This window comes from Artemia franciscana, chromosome 18, assembly GCF_032884065.1.
Source record: "Artemia franciscana chromosome 18, ASM3288406v1, whole genome shotgun sequence".
NCBI lineage: Eukaryota > Metazoa > Arthropoda > Branchiopoda > Anostraca > Artemiidae > Artemia > Artemia franciscana.
This window is the reverse complement of record NC_088880.1, coordinates 17006760-17030414: the sequence shown is the minus strand read 5'-3', so window position 1 is coordinate 17030414 and position 23655 is coordinate 17006760. Positions and strand designations below refer to the sequence as shown.

Sequence of the window (23655 nt, the reverse complement as noted above, 5' to 3'; positions counted from 1 at the left end):
AAATTTCTATAGGTAGCCTATAGGCCTAGACCTGTCATGTAGGCAAATTTCAGGGCCCTCTAGAAGGAGAAAGAGTGGAGGTTGGTACTTTTCAATACCTTCCCAGGATATACTCTAACCTGTAGACCCATCCCCAAAAGTTTCATTTTACTAACCTAACCCCTTTCTGAGACAGCAAGAAGTCACTATAGGCCTACTAGAATTTCACCCCAAATTCAACCATAACACTTCTCTTAAAAGATCTATGGAGTAACTTCAACATAATAATTAAGAGGGAGAAACCTTCACAACATCCAAAAACACTTCATGTAAATCAGCTGGACTATCATAACCCTGACAAGCTATCAGAAATCCCAGCTGATCACTTTGAAAATAACCTCATTCTCAACCAGAACAAACAGCTGGCCCACACAAAGATAGGAGCCACTCAATGAATACCAGTACAATATCAAATATAATTAAAACTGATGACATTAGTTAACAACTAAAGTCACTAAAAAAGGGTGCTAGGCCTACTGGAATTGATAAAATAGATAACTTCCAAAAAATGTGATACTTAAGCTCACCAAACTATTTGAAAAATCACTAAATAAAAACACTATACCAGATAATTGGACAAAAGCAATAATAATCCCAATCTTAAAACCTGAGAAAAATCTTGAATGACTATCTTCATGCAGACCAATTTCCCTTTTATCATATCCGGGATGTAAAGCCAAATGTTTTATCTTCTTGAAAAAATGATAAATTTGAATCTATAGATGGCACTAAAAATCAGAAAATTAAGAACCAACTTCACTTTTAATTTTCAGGTCATTTAGTCAAACACCACTTACAGGAAATCCATTCAGTGTCTGTGTCACTGAGTCCCTTTGAACTCGATTCATTTGACTCAACTTTTATGCAACAAAATTACCGATCAATATAATCCACATTTAATCCAAATCGTGTTTAAAAAGACCTTTAATTAATCCCCATTTAAAGTTTATTTAACTCAGCCTTAGTTAAGATAAGCAAATGTGAATCGCAATGAGTTTGAGTATAATCGAGGTTTAGTTACTTGAGGGCTTAGCTAAATGAGGGTCTTGTTAAATGGAGATCGACTTAAAAGAGAAGGTTCGGTTAAAAGGGCTAGGATAAACTAGTTTTTACTAGAAAAGGACTCGTTCGAAAAGGAACCCAAATCACAAGACGTTTTCATGGTCATTAGGTTAGTTTTGCTCCTCCAAGGGACTTGTTACTTTGTTGTAGCTTTATATTACTAAGGGATTTCATTTTGTGAGGCGCATTCTTAAGAACTTTGTCTTTTTTTTTGTCTTTTTTTTTAATCGCGAGAATAGCTCACAGCCCTAAGCAAAACACGAACAATTGATTAGTTCAGAATAAATTACATATTATCATTGGAAACTACGGCATAAAGATTTAGGTCCCAAGGGCATAATTTTGATTTTCAGGTAAAGAATAATTTATGTTTTATCTTCATTAGCTATTTTTATACATAATTTAGAAAAAAAAATTACAAAGCTGTTGAACAAATTGCCCTTTTGATGCTGAATTTTTCTTGTTTTAGTCAGCAACGTCGGCTAATGAATAAAACATCCCAAACTCAAAAAATATCCCAACCACTGATTAATGGGATTTAAGGATTTTCTAAATTGATTTAAAATATGCCTGTATCTTTTGGTTGTATAGATTTGAAGACTTTCAGGTTATTCTTATACGCTGAAAACTTTAATATCTGTTAAAAGTTGCTGTTTGAGCTGAACCAACTTATTCAAATGAAAAGGAAGAAACAATTAATAAAAAGTTGTCCATCACTGAGAATAAAATACTTATTCTTAGAAACAATCAGAGAAAATGATATGGCGTTGGTTCAAAAACACGAGGCTTAAAGAGTCTATGAGAGCAAAATTCTGCAGGGTATGGATACCAATTCCAAAATCATCATTTTACTTAATGTAGCTGACTCCTCCGTCAATCCTAAAAACTATTTATATAACAATTTTCGGAAGCAAAAGTAATCCATTACTTGCGTAAGTATTCTTTTTTTTTATTGCAAGATTAGCGGAGAAATTCATAAGAAAAGTACAGAATCACTTAAATCAAAACAATATATTCTTCGTATTTTCGTGCTGAAAAGACAGGTTACCAGTTCACCCATAGAAACCAAATCAGACATCAGAATTACGTTTTTCCTGCAAATCGTTTACAATGAGTTTAACTTGATAATTCCAATAGTGAGTAGTCTAAAAAAGAAATACAATCTTTCTCTTTTCGCCTTTCTATAAATTTAAACTTTATAATTAATAAATTCCTTGACTAATACAGCTTATAAGAACTTTAATTAGGTTTTGGTGGCTCTGAGATAAGGAGTATAAGGGAATCAGTTGAAGTTTAACTTAGTCATAATGCTCCCAGTTTTTATCTTAGCTGAATGGCAATGCTATTCACCGATACCAGCGGGGCAATAATCAGAAAGCACAAGCTTGAAGGGAGTTTATTAAAATATTTTCTATTACCCTTCTAAAAACCTCAGGCTTTTCTACAAGCCAGGGTATTTGGAAATTACACCCTTTCTGACGCATTCAAGAAGAGAAATGCCAAGTTTTGAATCTTTTTTGGCTAATCCTAGTCCATATTTTAATGTTTTAATTCATGAACAGGTAGCGACATTGCAGTATCTTTGATCAGACTACTCAGTTCCACTTCAAAACCTGGGTTATGATCGAAGGCCACGCTATAGCGTTGCCAATAATAAAGGCTATACGGCTCCAATGGTTTTTTTTTCCCACAGGCACTTCATATGGAAGAGTTGTCGTATAAACTTCAAAGGGGACACTTTCGATTTGGAAATCGAGAGTTCTACTGCCCTTTTTAAGAGTCAAAAGTGATCGGAGGGTGACTAGCCCCCCCTCACCTTTTTCCCTTAAATACATCCAATAAAAATTTTGTGGCAGCCATTTTGCTTAAAAGAGTTCAAAGCTCATATAACAAATATTCCGTGGTCGACACGACCCCCAGGGCCCAGGGGCAGGCGCAGTAGGTCATACCCTGGAGGCAAATATGGCTCTTAAAAAAGGGATGCTTATATAAATGTTGGTCCCGGATCCTCCAGGGTCAACACAACCCCCCAAGGCCTGGGAGCAGGTGATGTAAGTTAAGCCCTGGGGCAAATATGGTTCTTATAGAAGGGATGCCCATATAAACTTTAGAGGGGGCTCATTTGATTCAGTTTTTAGAGTCAAAAGAGATCGGAGGGTAACTAGCCCCCCCCCCCTCCCACGCCCTTTTTCCCCCAAATGCGTCAGAAAAATACTGGGATCGCCATTTTGTTAAAAATAGTTCAAATATCAGATAATAAAACTTCGGTGTAGACAACCCCCCCCCCCTCCCTGGCGCCAGGGGAAAGGCGTTTTAAGTTTTTCCCTGGGGTCAAAGAGTTTCTAATGGAAGTAATGCTCGTGTAAACTTCAGAGAGGGCTCATTTGTTTGGAAAGTAAAAATTGTACTTCATCTTTTAAGAATAAAAAATCAGAGGGCAACTAACCCCCCTCCCCAACGTCCTTTTCCCCCCAAATGCATCAAATAAAAACTATTATATTTTCATTTTATTAGAAAGAGTTAAAAGGCTAGATAAAAAACCCTGGTGCCAACATAACCCCCATGGGCCCAGCAGGCATTAAAATTAATGCCCTGGGGCATATATGGTTCTTATGGCAGGGATGCTCGTATTTACTTCAGAGAGAGCTTATTTGTTTGGAAAGAGTCTTAAGATAATTTTCAAGACTCAAGCGAAATTGGAGGGCACCTAGTCCCCCCCCACCCCAACGCTCTTTTTCCCCAAATATACTAGATAAATATTTTGATATATCCATTTTACTAAAAATAGTTAAAAGGTTAGATAACAAAAACCCCTGGTGAAAATATAACCCCCATGGGCCTGGGGTTGTAATTTATGCTAAGGGGCATATATCGTGCTTATGGAAGGGATGCTTGTATATGCTTCAGAGAGGGCTAATTTGTTTGGAGAATGTAAATTCTTGTTCACTTTTTAAGAGTCAAAAGAGATCGGAAGGCAACTAGAGCCCCGCATGCCCTTTTTTCCCAAATGCATCAGATAAAAAGCTGAAATAGCTATTTTGTGAAAAATAGTTAAAAGGTCAGATAACAAAATTTTTGTGTCGACACAACCCCCCAGGATCCGGGGGTAGTCGCTCTAAGTTATGCCCTGGAGCATATATGGTTCTTATGGAAGGAATGCTCGCATAAACTTCCAAAGGGTTCGTTTTATTGGAAATTTAAAGTTCTAGTTCACTTTTTTAAGAGTCAAAAGGGATCCAAGGGTAACTAGCCCCCACACACTCATTTTTCCCCAAACCCATCTGATAAAAAATTTTAGTCATTTTTTAAAATAGTTCAAACATAAGATAACAAGAACTCCAGTGTCGACACAACCCCCCAGGGCCTGTGGGTAGGCGTTATAAGTTATGCCCTGGGGTATATATGGTTCTTATGGAAGGGATCCTCGTATAAACTTAGAGAGGGATCATTTGACTGAAAATTAAAAGTTTTAGTTCACTTTTTAAGAGTCAAAAGTGATTGGAGGACAATCAGCCTTCTCCCCCCAAGCCCCTTTCTCCCCAAATGCACCAGATAAAATTTTTGATTTAAGTCAAAATTTACCGGCATTATGCCTCTGATTTTCTTTTTAAATCAATCTATTGATTCTTAGAATTTGGCTACAGCTCACGCCATTTGAGCTCTTGGCTCTTCCGACCTCGTCACATGTGTCATAGAAGCTCTTAGCTATTGTTTAGAGTATCGATTACTATTGAGCCAGGTCGCTACTTACTTAAACTTTGTTACCACGAACTGTTTAATCAAAATTTTAAAAATGGTAAGCCTGACGGTTCTTCTTTTAATACATAAAAATTATTTAGGGTATGTAAAAAATTTTTTCTTACTTCGGATCTATTTTAGAGATAGCCTATTTAACTGACTTAAGAGGGTATTTATCTTCGAGTGACCCCCGCCGGTTGATATCATGGCTGTAGGGCCACTCCCCCTCTCTAGAAAACCTTTGAAAAATTTTCAAGGTATGAAAATGAGTAATAAGGTTTTCCTTTTCTCTTGTTTTTAGACATGTCTAGTTACTCTCCTTCTCCAACCGTGCCCATCCTGAGTAAATACGACAAAATAAAACAAATTAAAATAAAAGAAAAGTAACAAAATAAAAAAGGGGTTGTAATTACCCTTCAATCCTTCTTAAGACCCCTTCCCAGGCCACTTGAGAACAACCTACCCTTCATTTGGTCCTCTGGGTGGAATGAATGAAAGCATCTTTCCATAGATGTTCGGATGACTGGATAAAAGAAAAATACTTTTGTTGCTGTAAAAATGATTCAAATATTACAGAACTATAATTAACCATCAAGCTGGGCCCACTTGAGGTTCAAGCACTGGAAACCCCCTCCCTCCCACCACCGATACCCCAACATCATCCACTCCGTAATATGTGGATAGTTCTACATAAAAAAGACGGTGCTGTCCATATCAAAATTAAAGAACAAAATACGGAAAAAAACAACAACAGTTTTTGCAACCGAAAGCAAAGATCAAACTTGAATCGAACAAAGACTATTCCATATATGAAGCGGATTGTCCCCTCTTCAGTACCAATCTCTTTACGCTAAAATTTGCCTTTTCTCCAATTTTTTAAGGATGACTCGTGAAACACGAAGGTCATTAAATTAGAATCAAACAGTTCGTGGTAACGAACTGTAGTAAGGAGTGACCCGGCTCAATAGTAACCGAAACTCTAAAAAATGAAATTTTGATACCAATAGTTAGATCAAAAGAATCGCATTTTGATGCTGATTTTAAATATATAAGTTTCATCAAGATCAAATATACCCATCAAAAGTTATGAGCCTGAGAAAATTTGCCTCATTTTAGAAAATAGGGGGAAACACCCCTAAAAGATATACAATCTTAACGAAAATCACACCATCAGATTAAGCGTATCAGAGAACTTTATTGTAGAAGTTTCAAACTCCTATCTACAAAAATGTGGAATTTCGCATTTTTGCCAGAAGACAGATCACGGATGCGTGTTTATTTGTTTGTTACTTTGTTTGTTTGTTTGTTTGTTTGTTTGTTTTTTTTTTTTTTTTTTTTTTTTTTTTTTTTTTTTTTTCAGGGGAGATCGTATCGACTGAGTGGTCCTAGAATGTCGCGAGTGGGCTCATTCTAGTGGAAATTAAAAGTTCTAGTGCCCTTTTCAAGTGACCAAAAAAATTGGAGGGCACCTAGGCCCCCTCCCACACTCATTTTTCCCCAAAAGTCACCAGATCAAAATTCTGAGATAGCCATTTTATTCACCATAGTCAAAAAACATAATTGCTTTTTTTAGAATATGAGTTTTGATTGATTTATTTATTGTGAGGGTTATGCTGATATGATGTTCTCGGAGGAAAAGTGAAGTATTAATTTTTTTTATGTAATGACTATATCTTTAGGAACGACTTACTCCCCCGCAGTCCGAGTGGGTGGGGCTGCAAGTTACAAACTTTGACCTGTGTTTACATATAGTAATGGTTACTGGGAAGGGTACATACGTTTTCAGAGGGATTCTTTTGGTTTAGGGGGGAGAGTTGAGGAGGAGCGTTAGGTAGGAGGACATTTCCATGGAGAAGCTTCTCATGGGGGAAGCTAATTTCAATGAAGGGGGCGCAGGATTTTCTAGTATTATTTGAAAAAACAATGATAAAATAAATATGAAAAGTTTTTTTCTACTGAAAGTAAGGAGCAGCATTAAAACTTAAAACGAACAAAAATTATCACGCATATGAGGGGTTTACCTCTTCGTTATACCTCACTCTTTACGCCAAAGTATTTTTAGTAATTTCAACTATTTATGCTACGGTCGTTGTGATTCAGAGGTCATTCTTAAGGAATTGGGACTAAATCTAAGGTTTAGTGTGCAGAGCGAGGTATCGACGAGGGTTGAACCCCCTCATATACGCAATAAAAACATACGAATATAGAAGGTCGTTACGTAAGTTAATTCGTAAGTTACGTATATTTTTTACCAATGAAAATGTTTGTAAAAAATTAAAAGTTCTAGTTACTTTTTTAAGTAATCAAAAACTTGGAGGGCAACTAGGCCTCCTCCCTCGCTCCTTTTTTCTCAAAATTTTCCGATTAATTTCAATTAATTAATATGCAAATTTCGTTTTAATTATTTATGTGCGGAGAGACAAGATCAAAAATGCATTAATTCAAAAACGCCCAGAAATTATATAAAGAAAACAAGTTTTTTTTAAATGAAAGTAAGGAGCAACATTAAAACTCAAAACGAACAGAAATTACTCCGTATATGAAAGGGGTTTTTCCTCCTCAACGCCCTGCTCTTTACGCTAAAGTTTCTTACGGTTCTAAAAACAGAGTTAAGAGAAAGAGTCAAACTTTAGTATAAAGTTTTAAATTAAAGTTAAAAATTTAGTATAAAGTTAAAAAATTAGTATATTAATTTGGAAAATTCAGGAGATGGTCAAAGTATAGTATATTTATTTTGAAAATGTTATTAATTTGGAAGTATCAATATATTAATTTGGAAAATGATAAGGGAGATGATCAAAAAGGCAATATTTTCATGCTACCAATACTACTAAAACTACCACCACTACTACTACCAGACCAATCTATTTATAGTATTGAGGGAAAAATTTGAGCTGAATCAAAAGACGCTATGTGCATGCAAATTGTCAAAATAGCGTATCTAAAGAATCGATTTGGGTATTAACTTGGAACTGTCAGAGAATGCTTAAAGGAGAAGATCATCACACTAAAAGGTAATATGTGCACACTACTGCTAATACTGGTGTTATTTCTGCATTTACTACTAACACTAAATCTATTGATAAAGCTTTTAAGCATAAGAATACTGAGAGGAAAATATGATAACAACAATGTCATAGCGAAGACTAGTTGTATTAATTTGAAACCTCTAGGACTTGATGAAAGGAATTTTTCGCTGATCAATAGGAAATATGTTACTACTATCACTAGTAATATCAATACTACTACTGTGAATACTACTACAATTATGCCTATGGGTATGAAGATGAAATTTGACTAGAACATAATTTGCGCTCTACTGAAGACTAAACAAGTTTTATATGATTTCACTTTTTTTTTTACTTTTATAAATATAAAAATTATCAAAATTATATGGAAAAAATATCAGTATATGTCAATTAAACTGATAATCCACGTTCGTTCGTTTTTGTACTTTCAGTAAAACGCAAATTATGTTCTGATCTTGAGAAGACGTGGAGGGTTATCATTTAGTCATAGTGATTTGTGGTAGTTTTACGCTTGGAAGATTATTTGACTTAATTTCCACTCATTTTTGATTTAATGGAACTCTTTAATTTTCTTTGAAAAACTTGTTTTGTGGAAAAAGTTTCTTAAATTAATTTCATAGGAAACGACCAAATAATCTCAAAATTTTGTTTTGTTGGGATTTAAAATAAGAACTCTGAGACACGAAGTGCTTCTAAATATCAAATTTCATTAAGATCCGATCACCCACTCGTAAGTTAAAAAACCTCATTTTTTCTAATTTTCACTCTCCCTTCAGCCCCCCCAGATGGTCGAATCGGGGAAAACAATTTTATCAAGTCACTTTGTACAGGTCCCTGATACGCTTACCAATTTTCATCGTCCTAGACCGTCCAGTAGCACCAAACTTGCCAAAGCACTGGATCCTCCCTCCCTAACTGCCCCAAAGAGGGCGGATCCAGTCTGCTTACGTCAATCACGTATCTACAACATTTGCTTATTCTACTCACCAAGTTTCATCCCGATCTCTCTAATCGGGGAAACGACTATTTCCAATTTAAATTGGTCTGGTCGCTGATACGCTTGCAGAATTTCATCGTCCTAGCTTATTTGGAAGTGCCTAAACTAGCAAAACCAGGACCAACAGACAGACCGACAAAACTTGTGATCGCTATATGTCACTTGGTAAATACCAAGTGCCATAAAAGCAGAATTTCGATTCAAATAGGTACATCAAAAGGATTGTATTTTTATGCAAATTTTAAATATATAGGTTCCATCGAGTTTAGTACTATCCATCCTACCATCATTGTCAAAAAAAAGGGGAAAAGACCCCTAAAAGTCTTAGAATCTTAATGAAAATCACGCCATCAGATTCAACGTATCAGAGAATCCTACTGTCTCTACTGAGGTGGTTTCCAGCTCCTATCTGCTAAAATGTGGAATTTTGTATTTTTTGCAAGAAGAAAGATCACGGATGCGTGTTTATTTGTTTGTTTGTTTTTTGTTTTTTCCCAGGGGTGATTGTATCGATCCAATGGTTCTAGAATGTCGCGAGAGGGCTCATTTGAACGGAAATTAAAAGTTATAGCGCCCTTTTTAAGTGACTAAAAAAATTGGAGGGTAACTAGGCCCCTTCCCACACTCATTTTTTCCCAAAGTCACCAGGTCAAAATTTTGAGATAGCCATTTTGTTCAAAATAGTCGAAAAATCTCATAACTGTGTATTTGAGGACGACTTTATCCCCCAAACTCCCCGAGGGAAGGACTTTAAGCTATGAGCTTTGCCCATTGTTTACATATAGTATTGGTTAATGGAAAGTGCATGGACATTTACAGTGGGGATCTTTTCTGGTGGGAGGGGGAGGGAGACGGTTGCGTGGGAGTATTTTTCCATGAATGGGGGAAGAAAATTTCCATGAAAAGAATTTTTCTCTTCATGAAGTGATTCTTCATGTTTTCTCACGAAGAGAAAAATAGCTCATTGATTTTAAATGATGCTGGGAAATGCTGGATTTCACAGCATTATTTAAAAATCAAATCAGAAATTAAATTTTAAAAAACATGTTTTTTCAACTTCTAAAGGAGCATACTTTAGCGTAAAGAAGCAACATTAGAACTTAGAACGGACAGAAATTATTATGTATATGAGGGGGTTCACCCCCACGTCAATATCTCGCTCTTTACGCTAAAATAGTTTTACTAATTTCAAAAGAGCTATTTATTTCAAATAAACGACTTTTGGGATTCAGGGGGCATTCTTAAAGAATTGGAACAAAATTCAAACTTTAGCATAAAGAGTGGGGTATTGACTAAGTGGCAAGCACTCTCATATTACGTATTTGAGGGAGCTTCTTCCCCTCGTCAGCACCTCACTCTTTACGCTAAAGTTAGAATTTTGTTAAATAATGGCCGACATAAACAATAATTTGTCTGTTTTTTTTGCCAATCTTAGCTTGACTTGACTTAAGTCCCGTCCGGCCTTTGTGGCGGTATTGGGGCTTCTTCTCTTCTGAACAAATGATGAATGTGGCGACGGTAGTTTGATCTATCTGGCGCTAGACGAAGTAGCTGGGGGAGGTTATTTGCCGGGAAGTTGTCGGTCCATCTCTTACGAGGTCGCCCTCTGGGGCGCGTCTCGTGAACCCGTCCTTCGAATGTGATTTTTGGGAGCTGGTTGACCGACATTCACTGGATATGGCCAAGCCAGCGGAGTTGCTGGCTTCTGACCCGGTCCATGATGGTGCGGGGACAACGGAGTAGTTTTCGGAGGTCTTCATTTGAGACTCGGTCAATGTAGGTTATCCCTGCAATGCGTCTAAGGCATTTAGTTTCAAACGTGGAGATTCTTCCAACTGAAAGTAAGGAACAGCATTAAAACTTAAAGCGAAGAGAAATTATTACGTATATCATGGGGTTGCCCCTTTATCAGTACGTCACTCTTTACACTAATGTTTGACTTTTAGTTCCAATTATATAAGAATAACCCCTGACACACAGAGACCATTTAATTAGAATAATAAGCTTTTCACAAATACACAAACATTTTAGCTTAAAGAGTGAGGTACTGAGCAGAAGGTAATTCCCTCTTAGACGTAATAACAACCAAAAGAAAAATATGAGGATATTGCGGTTCAAACGTTTTGTGGTAACGTAGCTCTAAAAAACCATTTTAAAAAAAGGGATTTTGATACCAATAGATATATTAAAAGAATGGGCTTTTATGCTGATTTCAAATAGATACATTTCATTAGGTTTAGTTCCCCATCTAATGTTACGAGCCTGAGAAAATTTTCCTGATTATCGAAAAAAGGGGAAACTCCCCCTAAATTTTCAAGTGATTTCAAAGAAAATCACAGCATCAGATTCAGCATATTAGAGAACTCTACAGAACAGGGTTCAAGCTCCTTTCTGCAAAAATGTGGAATTTTGCATATTTTGCCAGAAGAAAGATCACGGATGCGCGTTTATTTTATTTTTTTTTTCTTGGGTGGTCGTATCAACCCAGTGGTCCTAAAATATCGGAAGAGGGATAATTCGAACGGGAATAAAAACTCTAGTGCTCTTTTTAAGTGATCAAAAACATTGAAGGGCAACTGGGCCACCTCCCCCCGCCACTTTTCCCCAAATCGTTCGATCAGAATTTTAAGATAGTAATTTTGTTCATCATAGTTGAAAAGCCCAATAGCAATGCCTTTGGGTAAAACATACCCCCCCCCTCTGTATCCTCAAGGGAAAGGTCTAAGTTAAAAAATTTGCCCTTTGTTCACGAATAATATTTGTTATTGGGATGCATGCATACATTTTCGGGTGGGCGGGAACAAATATTCTGCCGGGGGTTTTTCACGGGGAATTCTCCATGGGGAGTGAAGTTTTCAGGGATTGAACTTGTCAGGGGAAATCATACACTGCAAGAATTTAATTCTTATAAAAAAATATTTTTATGTGTCTTGCTCTCTCTTTTCTGCTTCAATCTTACGCATGAAGTGGTTAAAAGTAGCTGTCCGGGGTAAATTTTCAATTTGAATTGTTTAGAGAATATATCCATGGTGAGGGGTTTCTCCGTGGAGGTAGGGTCAGATTTCCTGGGATTATTTAAATATCAGTCAGAAATTAAATGAAAAAACAAAGTTTTTCTACTGAAAGTAAGGAGCGACGTTAAAACTTGAAACGAACATAAACTATTTCGTATATGAAAGGGGCGGTCCTTCATCAACACCTCAGTCTTCACTCTTTTTAGAGGATTTCCGCTTCTAATGATTTATCGTTATTTCTAGAGATTTGTTTTGCTGAGTGATTTTATGTTTGCTAGTGATTTTCAGTAACTACAAGAAAATCTGTTTATTTTACTTTTCATAGTGACTTGTGTTAGAATCGTAAAAATGCCGTAAAATTCCATTGATAAGCACAAAAACGCTTGATTCAGAATGAAAACTTTGGTGGGATTCTTATTTTAAGGACATATTCTAAGGATGATTATCGACTAAATAAAACCAGTCGATGGAAATGACCAGAAAATTCGTTTATTTACTGCCTCGACCCTTAAACATTTTTGTCAGTGACACACTGCATGGATCTGGCATTTCACTAACATATTCCATATTATGGTGATGATTCCAGAACAATCCTGTGTCTTCCAGTCGGATGACAATGCTATTTGTCATTGATGGTATCACCTTAATCAACAGGTATGTGTTCTCTTTGTCTATATGTAGAATACCTTCTATTTCCTTAGGGAAACTGCCTTCAACTTATTCTATAGACTCAGGTAACGGAAAAACACACTTTTTCTATCCCTTTCAAGAGAAACAGTCACATTTTGAGTTGGTAATTTTTAGGCTATTTTTTTAAAATCAAAATTATAGTGATTTCATATCTTTGAACGTTAAGCCTGATTTCCGAGCCAAAATTCAAATCAAACTTCGTGCGAGACCTATTTGCTTGAATCAGGCTAGTGTCAATCAAAGTAAGAGATCTTATAGTGTAGTCTTCTTATTTGTTGAGTTTTTTCGAGCCTAGGTGTCATAAGTAAGGTGGGTACAGGTGAAAATTCTAGAACAGGCCTAGCCCCATATTGGTTTAGGCTTACATTGGTCTGAACCTTTTGAGAGAGGCCAAAGTCTCTGGGAGCCCATTAGTTGTATCTCATGTAAAATTGATATTGCTTAAAAGTCTAGGTAAAATTCTAGTTCAGCTACTTTTTGCTATCTTGGATATGGGTTAGGCTGGGTAAATGAAAGTTACACTATTAAATCCAGGGCTGTAAACATACTCTGCAAAGGTATTACTCAAGCTTTGATGTTAACATACTTCTGATTTCTAAGTCTTAAAAATTTGCCAGCTACCCAGGTCCATACCTATTGAAATTTGGACAAAATAATATTTTACCTTATTTTCAGCTATCAATTTCTTTTTCTCTGGTTTAGTTCTGAAAATGCAATTCATGTTGTTCAAATAGAATTTTAAACAGTATCCATGAGTTTTTTTTCTAAATTTAGAAAATACAGGCTATCCTTAAAATTACCTTAAATCACAGCTTGGAGTGAAATAAGGACTTTTGATCCTGTCAAATCACTCTTCGTGATGACAGTTGCATACGTGGTTGATTAGATTCTGGTGGAAGATCCTATTTTCAGGTCTTTGAAACCTCATAACTTGGGATTGAGCAAGATTTTGATGCTGAAAACAGTTTTGTTGTGTTTTCTTTAAGCACAAGATCTATTTTGCATGGTTTCACTTTTATAACACAAATATTTTAAATGCTCACCAAAGGTCAGGGACCTCTAGAAGCAGAAGGGGTGGCATTAGGTACTTCAAAATACCTTCCTGGGGTATACTTTAGTGTTTAAACACATCCCTGAAAGTTTAAAAATAGCATCCCTTTCCAAAATAGCTAAGCTAAAATTTTTCCAAATTCTACTCTAATAGCAGAAATTGAACTTTAAAAACTAAAACTAGAGAAAAAGGTACTTATAACTGAAAATTAAGCTAAAATGTTGTTTTGTTTAAATTTCAATATGTACAGACCTGTCAAGTAAGTAAATTTCTAACACTTAGAAATCAAAAGAGGGTTAATATGGAAGCTTGGTAATACCTTCCAAGACTGTGTTCTTGACCTTGAATTCATTAGTGAAGGTTTCATTTTCCTAACCTAACCCCTTTCCAAGATAGTATAAAGCAGCTAAACTAGAATTTTACCCAAAGTAATGTTTTACCTCAATTTTCAGTAGGCTAACTGCTTTCTTTTTCTTTGGTTTTAGTTCTGAAGATACTATTCCTGTTATTTGAGTAGAATTTTAAGCCATATCAATGAGATTTTTCCTGAACTTTAGGAATGCAGATCTTGGGATTAAACAAAGTTGGGAAGCTGTAAACAGTTTTGTTGTACTTCATTTGAGCAGAAGCTCTATTTTGGTAGGTTTCACTTTTATAAAACAAAGATTTTTGGTAAATTTGTAGTGGGTCGTATAATTTAGTTAAGATGAAAGTGAAAACATCATTTGATGCCTTTTTTATGCTCTTTCATAATTCAATAATTGCTTTTGTGGCTTATTGCATCTTGAGCCCTTAAAGGGACCCCAAAGTAATTTCATTTTTGTAACCACACAAAGTAGTTATCAACATTAGTTAAATTATTGCAAAGTGATTATAAACATATCACTAGTTTATAAATAAGGTGTTCAAGAGTCATGTATTCCAAAAACACTTATATAAACTGTTTTCCTACTGTTTCAATTTAAGGGCTCATTTTTCAAATTTTGTTGACTAAAAATAGTGCAAAATTATACAATGGGAAACTGCTGTCAAAATGCACCCTTAAAATGAAATGGTAGGAAAACAGTTTATATTTGAGTTGCCTAATAAATGAGATTTGAATATTTGTAAATAAATATTTTGGAATATATTAGGCTACTCTTGAAAAACTTGTTTATAAACTAGTGATATGTTTTTAACCACTTTTCAATAACTTAACTAGCGTTATTAACTTCTTTGTATGGTTAAGAAAATGAAACACCATCAGGGCCCTCTAAGGGCTGAAGACACAATTAACCCTAGAAGCAATTATTGGATTATGAAATAGTATAAAAAAGGCATCAAATGATGTTTTCACTTTTTTCTTAGCTAAATTATATGACTGACTGCAAATTTGCCAGTTTTTAAAGGTTATCAAAGACCATTAACCTTGAAAGGGAGGAGGAATGGAAGTAGGTACTTAAACATATCTTCCCAGGACATACTCTAGTCTGTACACCCATCCCTGAAAGTTTCATATTCCTAAGCTAACCCCTTCCCAAGATAGCAAAAAGTAGCTAAACTAGAATTTTACAGTACATCATAACAGTAATACCAATTCACAGGAATAGGGTCAAGGACAATGAATTTTATTAATGGAAATAAAAACAAATAACAAAACTTAATAATGTTGAGCAAATATACTGAAAACTTGACTAGCTTTACTTATTTGCCTCCTCTTTTGTAATGGCCATGATTGTGAGATCACTGGGTCTGTCATTTCCCATTGTCAATAACCTTTCACATGCCCTAATGCTAAGAAAAAGTGTTCAATGCTGGCAGTGGTCATATGCATTCATTGCCAATGCAGAATACTATGGTTGAAGCTACTTTCTTTGTTTTTTCAAGCAAATGAATTTTTATTGTTGTTAAAGCCAAAGGACCAAGTTTCCTTGCAGGGTTTTCCGACAAGGTGGCTCTAAGGGTGTACTTTGTGTTTTTATCTGAATATTTTAGGAGTTTTAGGGGCACAGTACTATTTATTAGCTGTGAAAAAAGAAACCAGAGGGGTGACAACTAGAAACAACCAGATAGCCAGTCTTGCTGCTTTAACATAGAACATAACTAAAATATGAAAGAAATAGGTGGGCAAATTCCTCCTACCTCCCTAATTGGCATACTTGCATCATAGATTCTTCATTCAAATGTCTTTTTCTGCAGTCTGGAATCTATTTTTGTCTGTGATTGAGTGCATAATTTGCAAAAATATACTTTTAACTGATTTCTATGAATGGACAACTATGTAAGTGTCTGATAAAACATGGGAGGATTTTTGGCTTCCTTCAAGTGCCATGGGTCATCTAGTAATACCATGGGTTGATGAAAAAAAATATTAAAATTATGCATAGTACTGGATAGAACCATCTGTCCTGAAGGGGTTAAAAACTAAAAGTTAGCATATATGCTGTCTGATGCTCAACAGTGATAGATTCCACACAGAAGGCCCAAAAAACTGTAATCTCAATCCACACTTCATGCTCTTTCTATGCTCAACTACTAAATTGTCACTAAACCTAGTCTTGTAATCATGAATTTGACTATTCATGATATAGTGTTTTTTTTATATCCTAGGGCTATATATAGGACCTTGAGGAGAGGGAGGGGATTGTTATAAAAGCAACCATTAGATTTGGAAAGATCATAGAATTAGGGAACAAATAGTAGGCCTACTACTTTTATTCTAATCAGATATTTCCATCAGAAGAGTAGTAAGCTACTTCCAGACCATTGTCATATGGGAGTGAGGTAATTTTCACTCAGGGTTCCCTTTTCTTAACCAAATTTCATGATAGCAAAGGAGCAATGAAAGATTTAAATTCAGCAGAAGAGAAAAATGGAATTTTTGCAATATTGATTTAGCCAATCAAAACATAAGTGCCTAGAAAATACAATTATTTGGTTTTATGTCAAAGCAACCCCATTACAGGAATAGATAGGTATCCAATTACAAAAAAGTTAAATTGTATGAAAAGCTTGGTGAAAAATGGTAAAACTACCAAAACTACCATTTTATGAAAAATATTATATTTACAAAACATTAGTGTAATTTTTTCCAACTACAATTTTGCACTTTTATTACAAATTCCCAATATTCTAGGGAGGAGGACACCCCCTTCCCCAGGGCCATGAATCTCTCATAAATGAAATCTATTTGTGAACCACTTTCTTTTTTCTTTTGTTTCCTATAATAAGAGCTATAATAATAAATCAGTAAAAAATTTGAAGTATTTTATTGTTGTAGCTTATGAAGTATGACAGAAAAGAAAGGAAACTTATTTTTAGCTAAGCAACGTTTTGATTTTTTTTTTTTCAAACATCAGTGTTATTCTCGTCAAATTAGTTCTTCTCCATCCATTATGGACCCATGGAAGTCTTCAACTGGTAGGGTCTTCAGCATCTCCCTTAAACTTTTTTGGTATTTTCAAAAAATCTTGAATGACTTCTTTTTGAGATTTTTTAGTTTAGGGAAAGTTGTAGGGACTGAGATCAGGTAATTATGGAGGAGAGAGCAACCATATGAATGTCTTTTGAGATCCAAAAGTCTTGTTGTTGAAAGGATAATTTGACATAAAATGGTGTCATGATCCATTTGTGTGTAATATCTGGTGTCATGCAAATAAACATTTTCTGAGCCTTTCAATGATGTGTTTGTCTAAAATTTGGTTGCTGATTTGTCCTTGAGGAGCAAATTCTTTTTAGGTGATTTTCTTATGTAAAATCTCAACCATGATTGATTTTTGCATTAGTTTCTGAAATTGAAAGCCTCCTTGAGAGTGGTCATCTTCACTATGGTTTCTGTTATCCATAATTATTGTACTAATGAAAAACTTGAGCCTGGGACAAAGAATCTTGGTTTTAGCTTGTTGGTCTGTTTTAGCTTGTCAAACATCACGTTTGTCTACTTCTCAAACTTAAAATTAAATTGAATGTACAATGTTGCTCTTTTCTCTACCATTTCATTTTGCATGATTCAGAACTAAAACACAGCTTTTCTAATAGCAGTCATAAGAGTTATATAATTGACAGAAATTGTTGTAACATGCACTTAGCTAGGGAAGGTTTGATACATGTGTTCTATATAGGACAATTGCACATCATTGCCAGATTGATTGCTGTGCTACCAGTTTTTGGCCACACCTATTTGGGGGGGGGGACAACTAAAATAGAAGATTTTGAGACTGGATCAGATGATTTAAGATTAGCCCACTTGATCCTCCTAGTAGGAATGATGACCATTAGTATCTGAATAGGTCAGAGCATCACTTTTCTGGCTTGCAGAATGTACCCTTAAATTTTACAATCATATCACATGACTAGTGTCGGTATCCATTTGATTAACTATTTTGCAGGCGAATTTTACCTCAAAGGACTGAAATTATCTCCTATCCATTGCATATTGATGATCTCATAATTTACAGTATTGATATTGCTGACAAAATTCATCAATATTGGGGCAATTCCACTGTCTAAAAATAAATGGTAAGTGGTCAAATGCACAAGTATAGGACTTTAGAAAGTCCATGTTTAAAGACACAGTTATTCTATGTTTATACTGAATCGATATAATTGGTGTGTGTCTCTGCAGCAAACCTATCTATTGGTTCTTAGAATTTTGTTAGAGCTCATACCATATGAGCTCTTGGCTCTTAGCTCTTCTTGCCTCGTCACAAGTGGCATATGACCTCTTAGCTCTTGTTAAGATAATGCCAGGAAATACCCTTCCCCCTCCCCTTGTAAAATCTACCCTGAAAAACTCACCCGGGAACTTTCCTCTCGAAGGAAAATTCTTACCGTGGCAAATCCTCCCCCCTCCCCTGCAGGAAATTACACCCGAGAAATTCTCGTATGTTTCCCATAACAAATACTATATGAGAGCAGTAAAGAAATGATTTAGCTTACAGTCTTATCCCCAGGGCCCATTTTGGATCATATCATCCCAAAAGGTATAGTTATTAGACCTTTTAACTATGCTGAATCAAATGACTATCTCAAAATTTGATTAGATTTCTTTGGGGGAAAATGGGGCGTGGAAGATGGGCTAATTCTCCTCCAATCTTTTTGGTCACTTATGTGAGCTCTTTCCCGATCTTCTAAAATCATTGGTTCCATACGATCACCCCTGTAGATAGGAGCTTTTTTGTAACCCTTTTGTAGATAGGAGCTTGAAACCTCTAAAATAAGGTTTTCTAATCTCTCTGAATTTGATTAAATAAATAAAAAAAAAGTTTTTTTTTAACTGAAAGTAAGGGGCGACATTAAAACTTAAGACGAACAGAACTTATTCAGTATATGAAAGGGGCTGTCCCCTCCTCAGTGCCCCGCTCTTTATGCTAAAGTATTTTATTGTTTTAAAAAATAGAGTTGTGAGAAAGAGTCAAACTTTAACGTAAAGAGCGGGCATTGAGGAGGGGACAGCCCCTTTCATTTACGGAATAATTTCATTTCGTTTTAAGTTTTAACTTCGCTCCTTACTTTCAGTTAATTTTTTTTTAATTTCTGAACGTTTTTGAATTAATCCAGGTTTTGATTTTGGCTAAATGTAGCCTAAATGAATAATTAAAACGAAATTTTCACATTAATTTCCCTTTTTTTGGCTAAATGGCTTTCTCAATGTTTTGATCGGACGTTTTTGAGAAAAAAGCGGCGGGGGAGGAGGCCTAGTTGCCTTCCAATTTTTTTGGTCACTTAAAAGGCAACTGGAACTTTTCATTTTATTTACGAACGTTTTTATTAGTAATTCATATGCGTAACTTACAAAATAAACTTACGTAAAACGTTCGCCCACTCGTTAATACCTCGCTCTCTACACTAAACTTTTATTTTTTTTCCAATTCTTTAAGAATGACCTCTGAATCACAAAGGCCGTTTAATTCGAATAAGCTCTTTTGAAATTGCTAAGAATACTTTAGCGTAAAGAGTGAGGTATTGAGGAGGGGGCGAAACCCCTCATATACTCAAAAAATTCTGTTCATTCTAAGATTTAATGTTGCTCCTTACTTTCAGCTGAAAAAAAACTTGTTTTTTCTATTTAACCGTGTTGCGAGAGCAACACTTTTTTTTCTCTAGCACCCCAATTTCAGCTTATTCCTAGAAAGTGATAAGGGTTTACGGAAAGTATGGACCTTAGGCCAGATTGATGAACATGACTTTGCATTTTGGAAAGCTTCGTAGAACTCTTGCCTGGGGCCAAAAATCTATTGTTTCTACCCATTTCTGTGATTTCAGCTGAGTTTATCATTAGGTTTTTTGCACTTGGGATTGCGGTAGAGAAGTGGCATCAGATGTGCCTCTTAAACTTTAAAAGTTCTCTCATTGCTAAAGAAATTAGTGTTTATCCTGTGCTTCTTTCTAAGTGATGACGTTAGAAGCTTGGCCTGCGGCAAAAAAGTCAACTTTTGAACTAAGAAAGATAGTTTTTTTTTTCGAAGGCAGTCGATAGCCCTTGATGAGCTGATCAAAGTATATGTCGTCCATTTTTAGTAGAAAAATTCCTTCATGAGATATATCAGTTTGAAAGTTTAAAGGGGTGGACAACTTCAGTAGTAAGGTACACATTGAAACCAAATATAGGCTGATACAGAAATGGTATCAAATGGCCCTCTTAAACTTTAAAAGTTCTCTCATTGCTAATTAAATTAGAGTTTATCCTTTGATCCTTTCCTACGGCGAAAAAGTCAACTTTTGAGCTAAGACAGATAGATTTTTTTTGACGGCAGTCGATATCTCTTGATGAGCTGATCAAAGTGTATGGCATCCCTTTTTTTGGTAGAAACATTCCTTCATGAGCTATACCAGTTTGAAAGTTTAAAGGGGTTGACAATTTCAGTACTAAGGTACACACTGAAACCAAAAATAGGCCGATACCAATTGTGAGACATATAGGGAAAGCTTTAAGCAACAGTCGGCTGTTAGCTCATAATCATCTTCGGCAATGAGGGGTTCACAACTTTTCCTAGTTGGTGTACCTATTATTTTTTTCTGGTTTATTAGATGGTAAGACCAGTTTGGTTCCAGTGGTAAGACATGTAGGGGACTTGTAAGTAATAATCGGCTGTTAGGCTACAATCATCTTCAGCGATGAGGGGTTTGCAACTTTTGCTAGTTGCAATGGGGGTTTGCAATTTTTGCGAGTTGGTGTACCTAGTATTTATTTTAAGATCCTTACAGATTAACAACTTCAGCTTTTAATCGAAGCGACGAAACAAAACCAAAGTGTTGCTCTCGCAACACTTTACTCGGCGAAGTCGAACAAAGGTTGCCGCAACACATTATGTTGCCCATGCAACGTAGATCTAGTTTCTGAATGTTTTTAAATTAATGCAGGTTTTGATTTTGGCTCACCGAACATGAATAATTAAAACCAAATTTGCATATTAATTTTCCTTTTTTTGGCTCAATGGTTTTCTCTAAGTTTTGATCGGACGATTTTGAGAAAAAGCGGTGGGAGAGTGGGCCTAGTTGCCTTCCAAGTTTTTTGGTTATTTAAAAAGTCCAAAAGAATTATTAATTTTATTTTAAGAATGTTTTTTTATTAGTAATAAATATACGTAACTTACAAATTAACTTAAGCAATAAACTTCTATATGTGCATATTTTTATTAAGTACTAGCTGTTGGGGTCGCGCTTCGCCCCCCAAGCCCCCCCCGCGCGTAAGTCGTTATGCGCCATATTAGTTACGCGCCATTGTAGTTGTGTCCCTGTGTCCCACCTGTGAATATAGATAGATATATATTATGAAAAGAGAAATCAACAATGTAACAGCACAAACAAATAAAAAAAAAAGAGACAGAAGGAGAAAAGGAAGACTGTTTTCCTAAATTAGTGATTAATATAGACCAGCACTTGAATGAGGCCTTATATATATGTTTTTAACTACGTAAAACTTGCGAATATACAACATTCTTCGCTGTCCCATTGTCCCTGTATATAAATAGATTGTCAGGCATATAAACCGACTCTTGAACATGCAACATATAATTTTCCATGGGAAAAATAATCCGTATTCAGATCTATACCTCATTATTCTAATGATTGCCCTTGAGCTTTGTTGATGATGATTGCTAATCGAACATTCCCTGTGTCCCTGTCGTCATTTATATATCCCCCCTGTGCCCCTTGCGTCCCCGTTGTAGTTGTGTCCATGTGTCCCGGTTGCCATTTATATTCCCTGTGTTTCGGTCGTCATTTGTGTCCCTGTGTCCCAGTCTGTAATTTTTCTTTGAGTGTCCCGGTCGTCATTTATATTCCCTATGTCCCGGTTTCCCGGTCGTCATTTGTGTCCCTGTGTCCCGGGTCGTCATTTATATTCCTTGTGTCCCGGTCGTCATTTGTGTCCCGGTCTGTAGTGTCATCCTATAATGACGTCATATACAAAGCCTTATATACTTGTATCTTGCGAAAATACAACATTTCGTCAGTCGACAAACATGACGTCAGTCGACAAACAACTTCATGACGGTATAATGCTCAATCCTTTTAATGACGTCAGTCGACAAACAAACATGACGTCACTCGACAGTTGACAAACATGACGTCAGTACACAAACATAGATACTAGCTGTTGTGACACCCCAACACCTATTTGGTGGGGGCGCTTCGCGCAACCCCCCCCAAGCCCCCCCGCGTGTCTAAGTCGTTATGCGCCATTTTAGTTGTGTCCCTGTGTCCAACCTGTGAATATATATATGTATATATATATATATATATATATATATATATATATATATATATATATATATATATATATATATATTTATAAATAAGTTGTTTGTGGGTCTGTCGAGTGACGTCATGTCATCATGTCGTCATGAAGTTAGTTGTCGTCATGTTTGTTATGACGATGACGTCATTAAAGGTATTTAAGAAAATCGTTCAAAGACAAATTTTTAATTGTAAGAAGTCGATATCCAAGATAGCAAAAAGTAGCTGAACTAGAATTTTACCTAGACTTTTAAGCAATATCAATTTTACATGAGATACAACTAATGGGCTCCCAGAGACTTTGGCCTCTCTCAAAAGGTTCAGACCAATGTAAGCCTAAACCAATATGGGGCTAGGCCTGTTCTAGAATTTTCACCTGTACCCACCTTACTTATGACACCTAGGCTCGAAAAAACTCAACAAATAAGAAGACTACACTATAAGATCTCTTACTTTGATTGACACTAGCCTGATTCAAGCAAATAGGTCTCGCACGAAGTTTGATTTGAATTTTGGCTCGGAAATCAGGCTTAACGTTCAAAGATATGAAATCACTATAATTTTGATTTTAAAAAAATAGCCTAAAAATTACCAACTCAAAATGTGACTGTTTCTCTTGAAAGGGATAGAAAAAGTGTGTTTTTCCGTTACCTGAGTCTATAGAATAAGTTGAAGGCAGTTTCCCTAAGGAAATAGAAGGTATTCTACATATAGACAAAGAGAACACATACCTGTTGATTAAGGTGATACCATCAATGACAAATAGCATTGTCATCCGACTGGAAGACACAGGATTGTTCTGGAATCATCACCATAATATGGAATATGTTAGTGAAATGCCAGATCCATGCAGTGTGTCACTGACAAAAATGTTTAAGGGTCGAGGCAGTAAATAAACGAATTTTCTGGTCATTTCCATCGACTGGTTTTATTTAGTCGATAATCATCCTTAGAATATGTCCTTAAAATAAGAATCCCATTAAAGTTTTCATTCTGAATCAAGCGTTTTTGTGCTTATCAATGGAATTTTACGGCATTTTTACGATTCTAACACAAGTCACTATGAAAAGTAAAATAAACAGATTTTCTTGTAGTTACTGAAAATCACTAGCAAACATAAAATCACTCAGCAAAACAAATCTCTAGAAATAACGATAAATCATTAGAAGCGGAAATCCTCTAAAAAGAGTGAAGACTGAGGTGTTGATGAAGGACCGCCCCTTTCATATACGAAATAGTTTATGTTCGTTTCAAGTTTTAACGTCGCTCCTTACTTTCAGTAGAAAAACTTTGTTTTTTCATTTAATTTCTGACTGA

General features: G+C 35.7%; 1 protein-coding gene and 1 long non-coding RNA gene across 7 annotated transcripts in view; one reads left to right on the top strand and one right to left on the bottom strand.

Moving 5' to 3' along the window:
• Positions 1 to 720, bottom strand: part of LOC136038682 (ribosome biogenesis protein BMS1 homolog) — a 54192-nt gene extending 53472 nt beyond the window's left edge. Inside the window, exon 1 of the mRNA XM_065721965.1 lies at positions 647 to 720. Coding sequence (XP_065578037.1) covers positions 647 to 700 — 54 coding nt within the window. The 5' untranslated portion in view covers positions 701 to 720. The remainder of the gene's footprint in view (positions 1 to 646) is intronic.
• Positions 721 to 12657: 11937 nt separating this feature from the next.
• The window catches only part of LOC136038681 (uncharacterized), a 142582-nt gene continuing 131584 nt past the window's right edge, over positions 12658 to 23655 (top strand). The window contains exons 1-2 of one of the 6 annotated variants that reach the window (XR_010620272.1): positions 12658 to 12672; positions 17988 to 18117. This is a non-coding gene — a long non-coding RNA (uncharacterized LOC136038681). The other 5 variants (XR_010620270.1, XR_010620271.1, XR_010620269.1 and 2 more) reach the window with 5 other exon arrangements.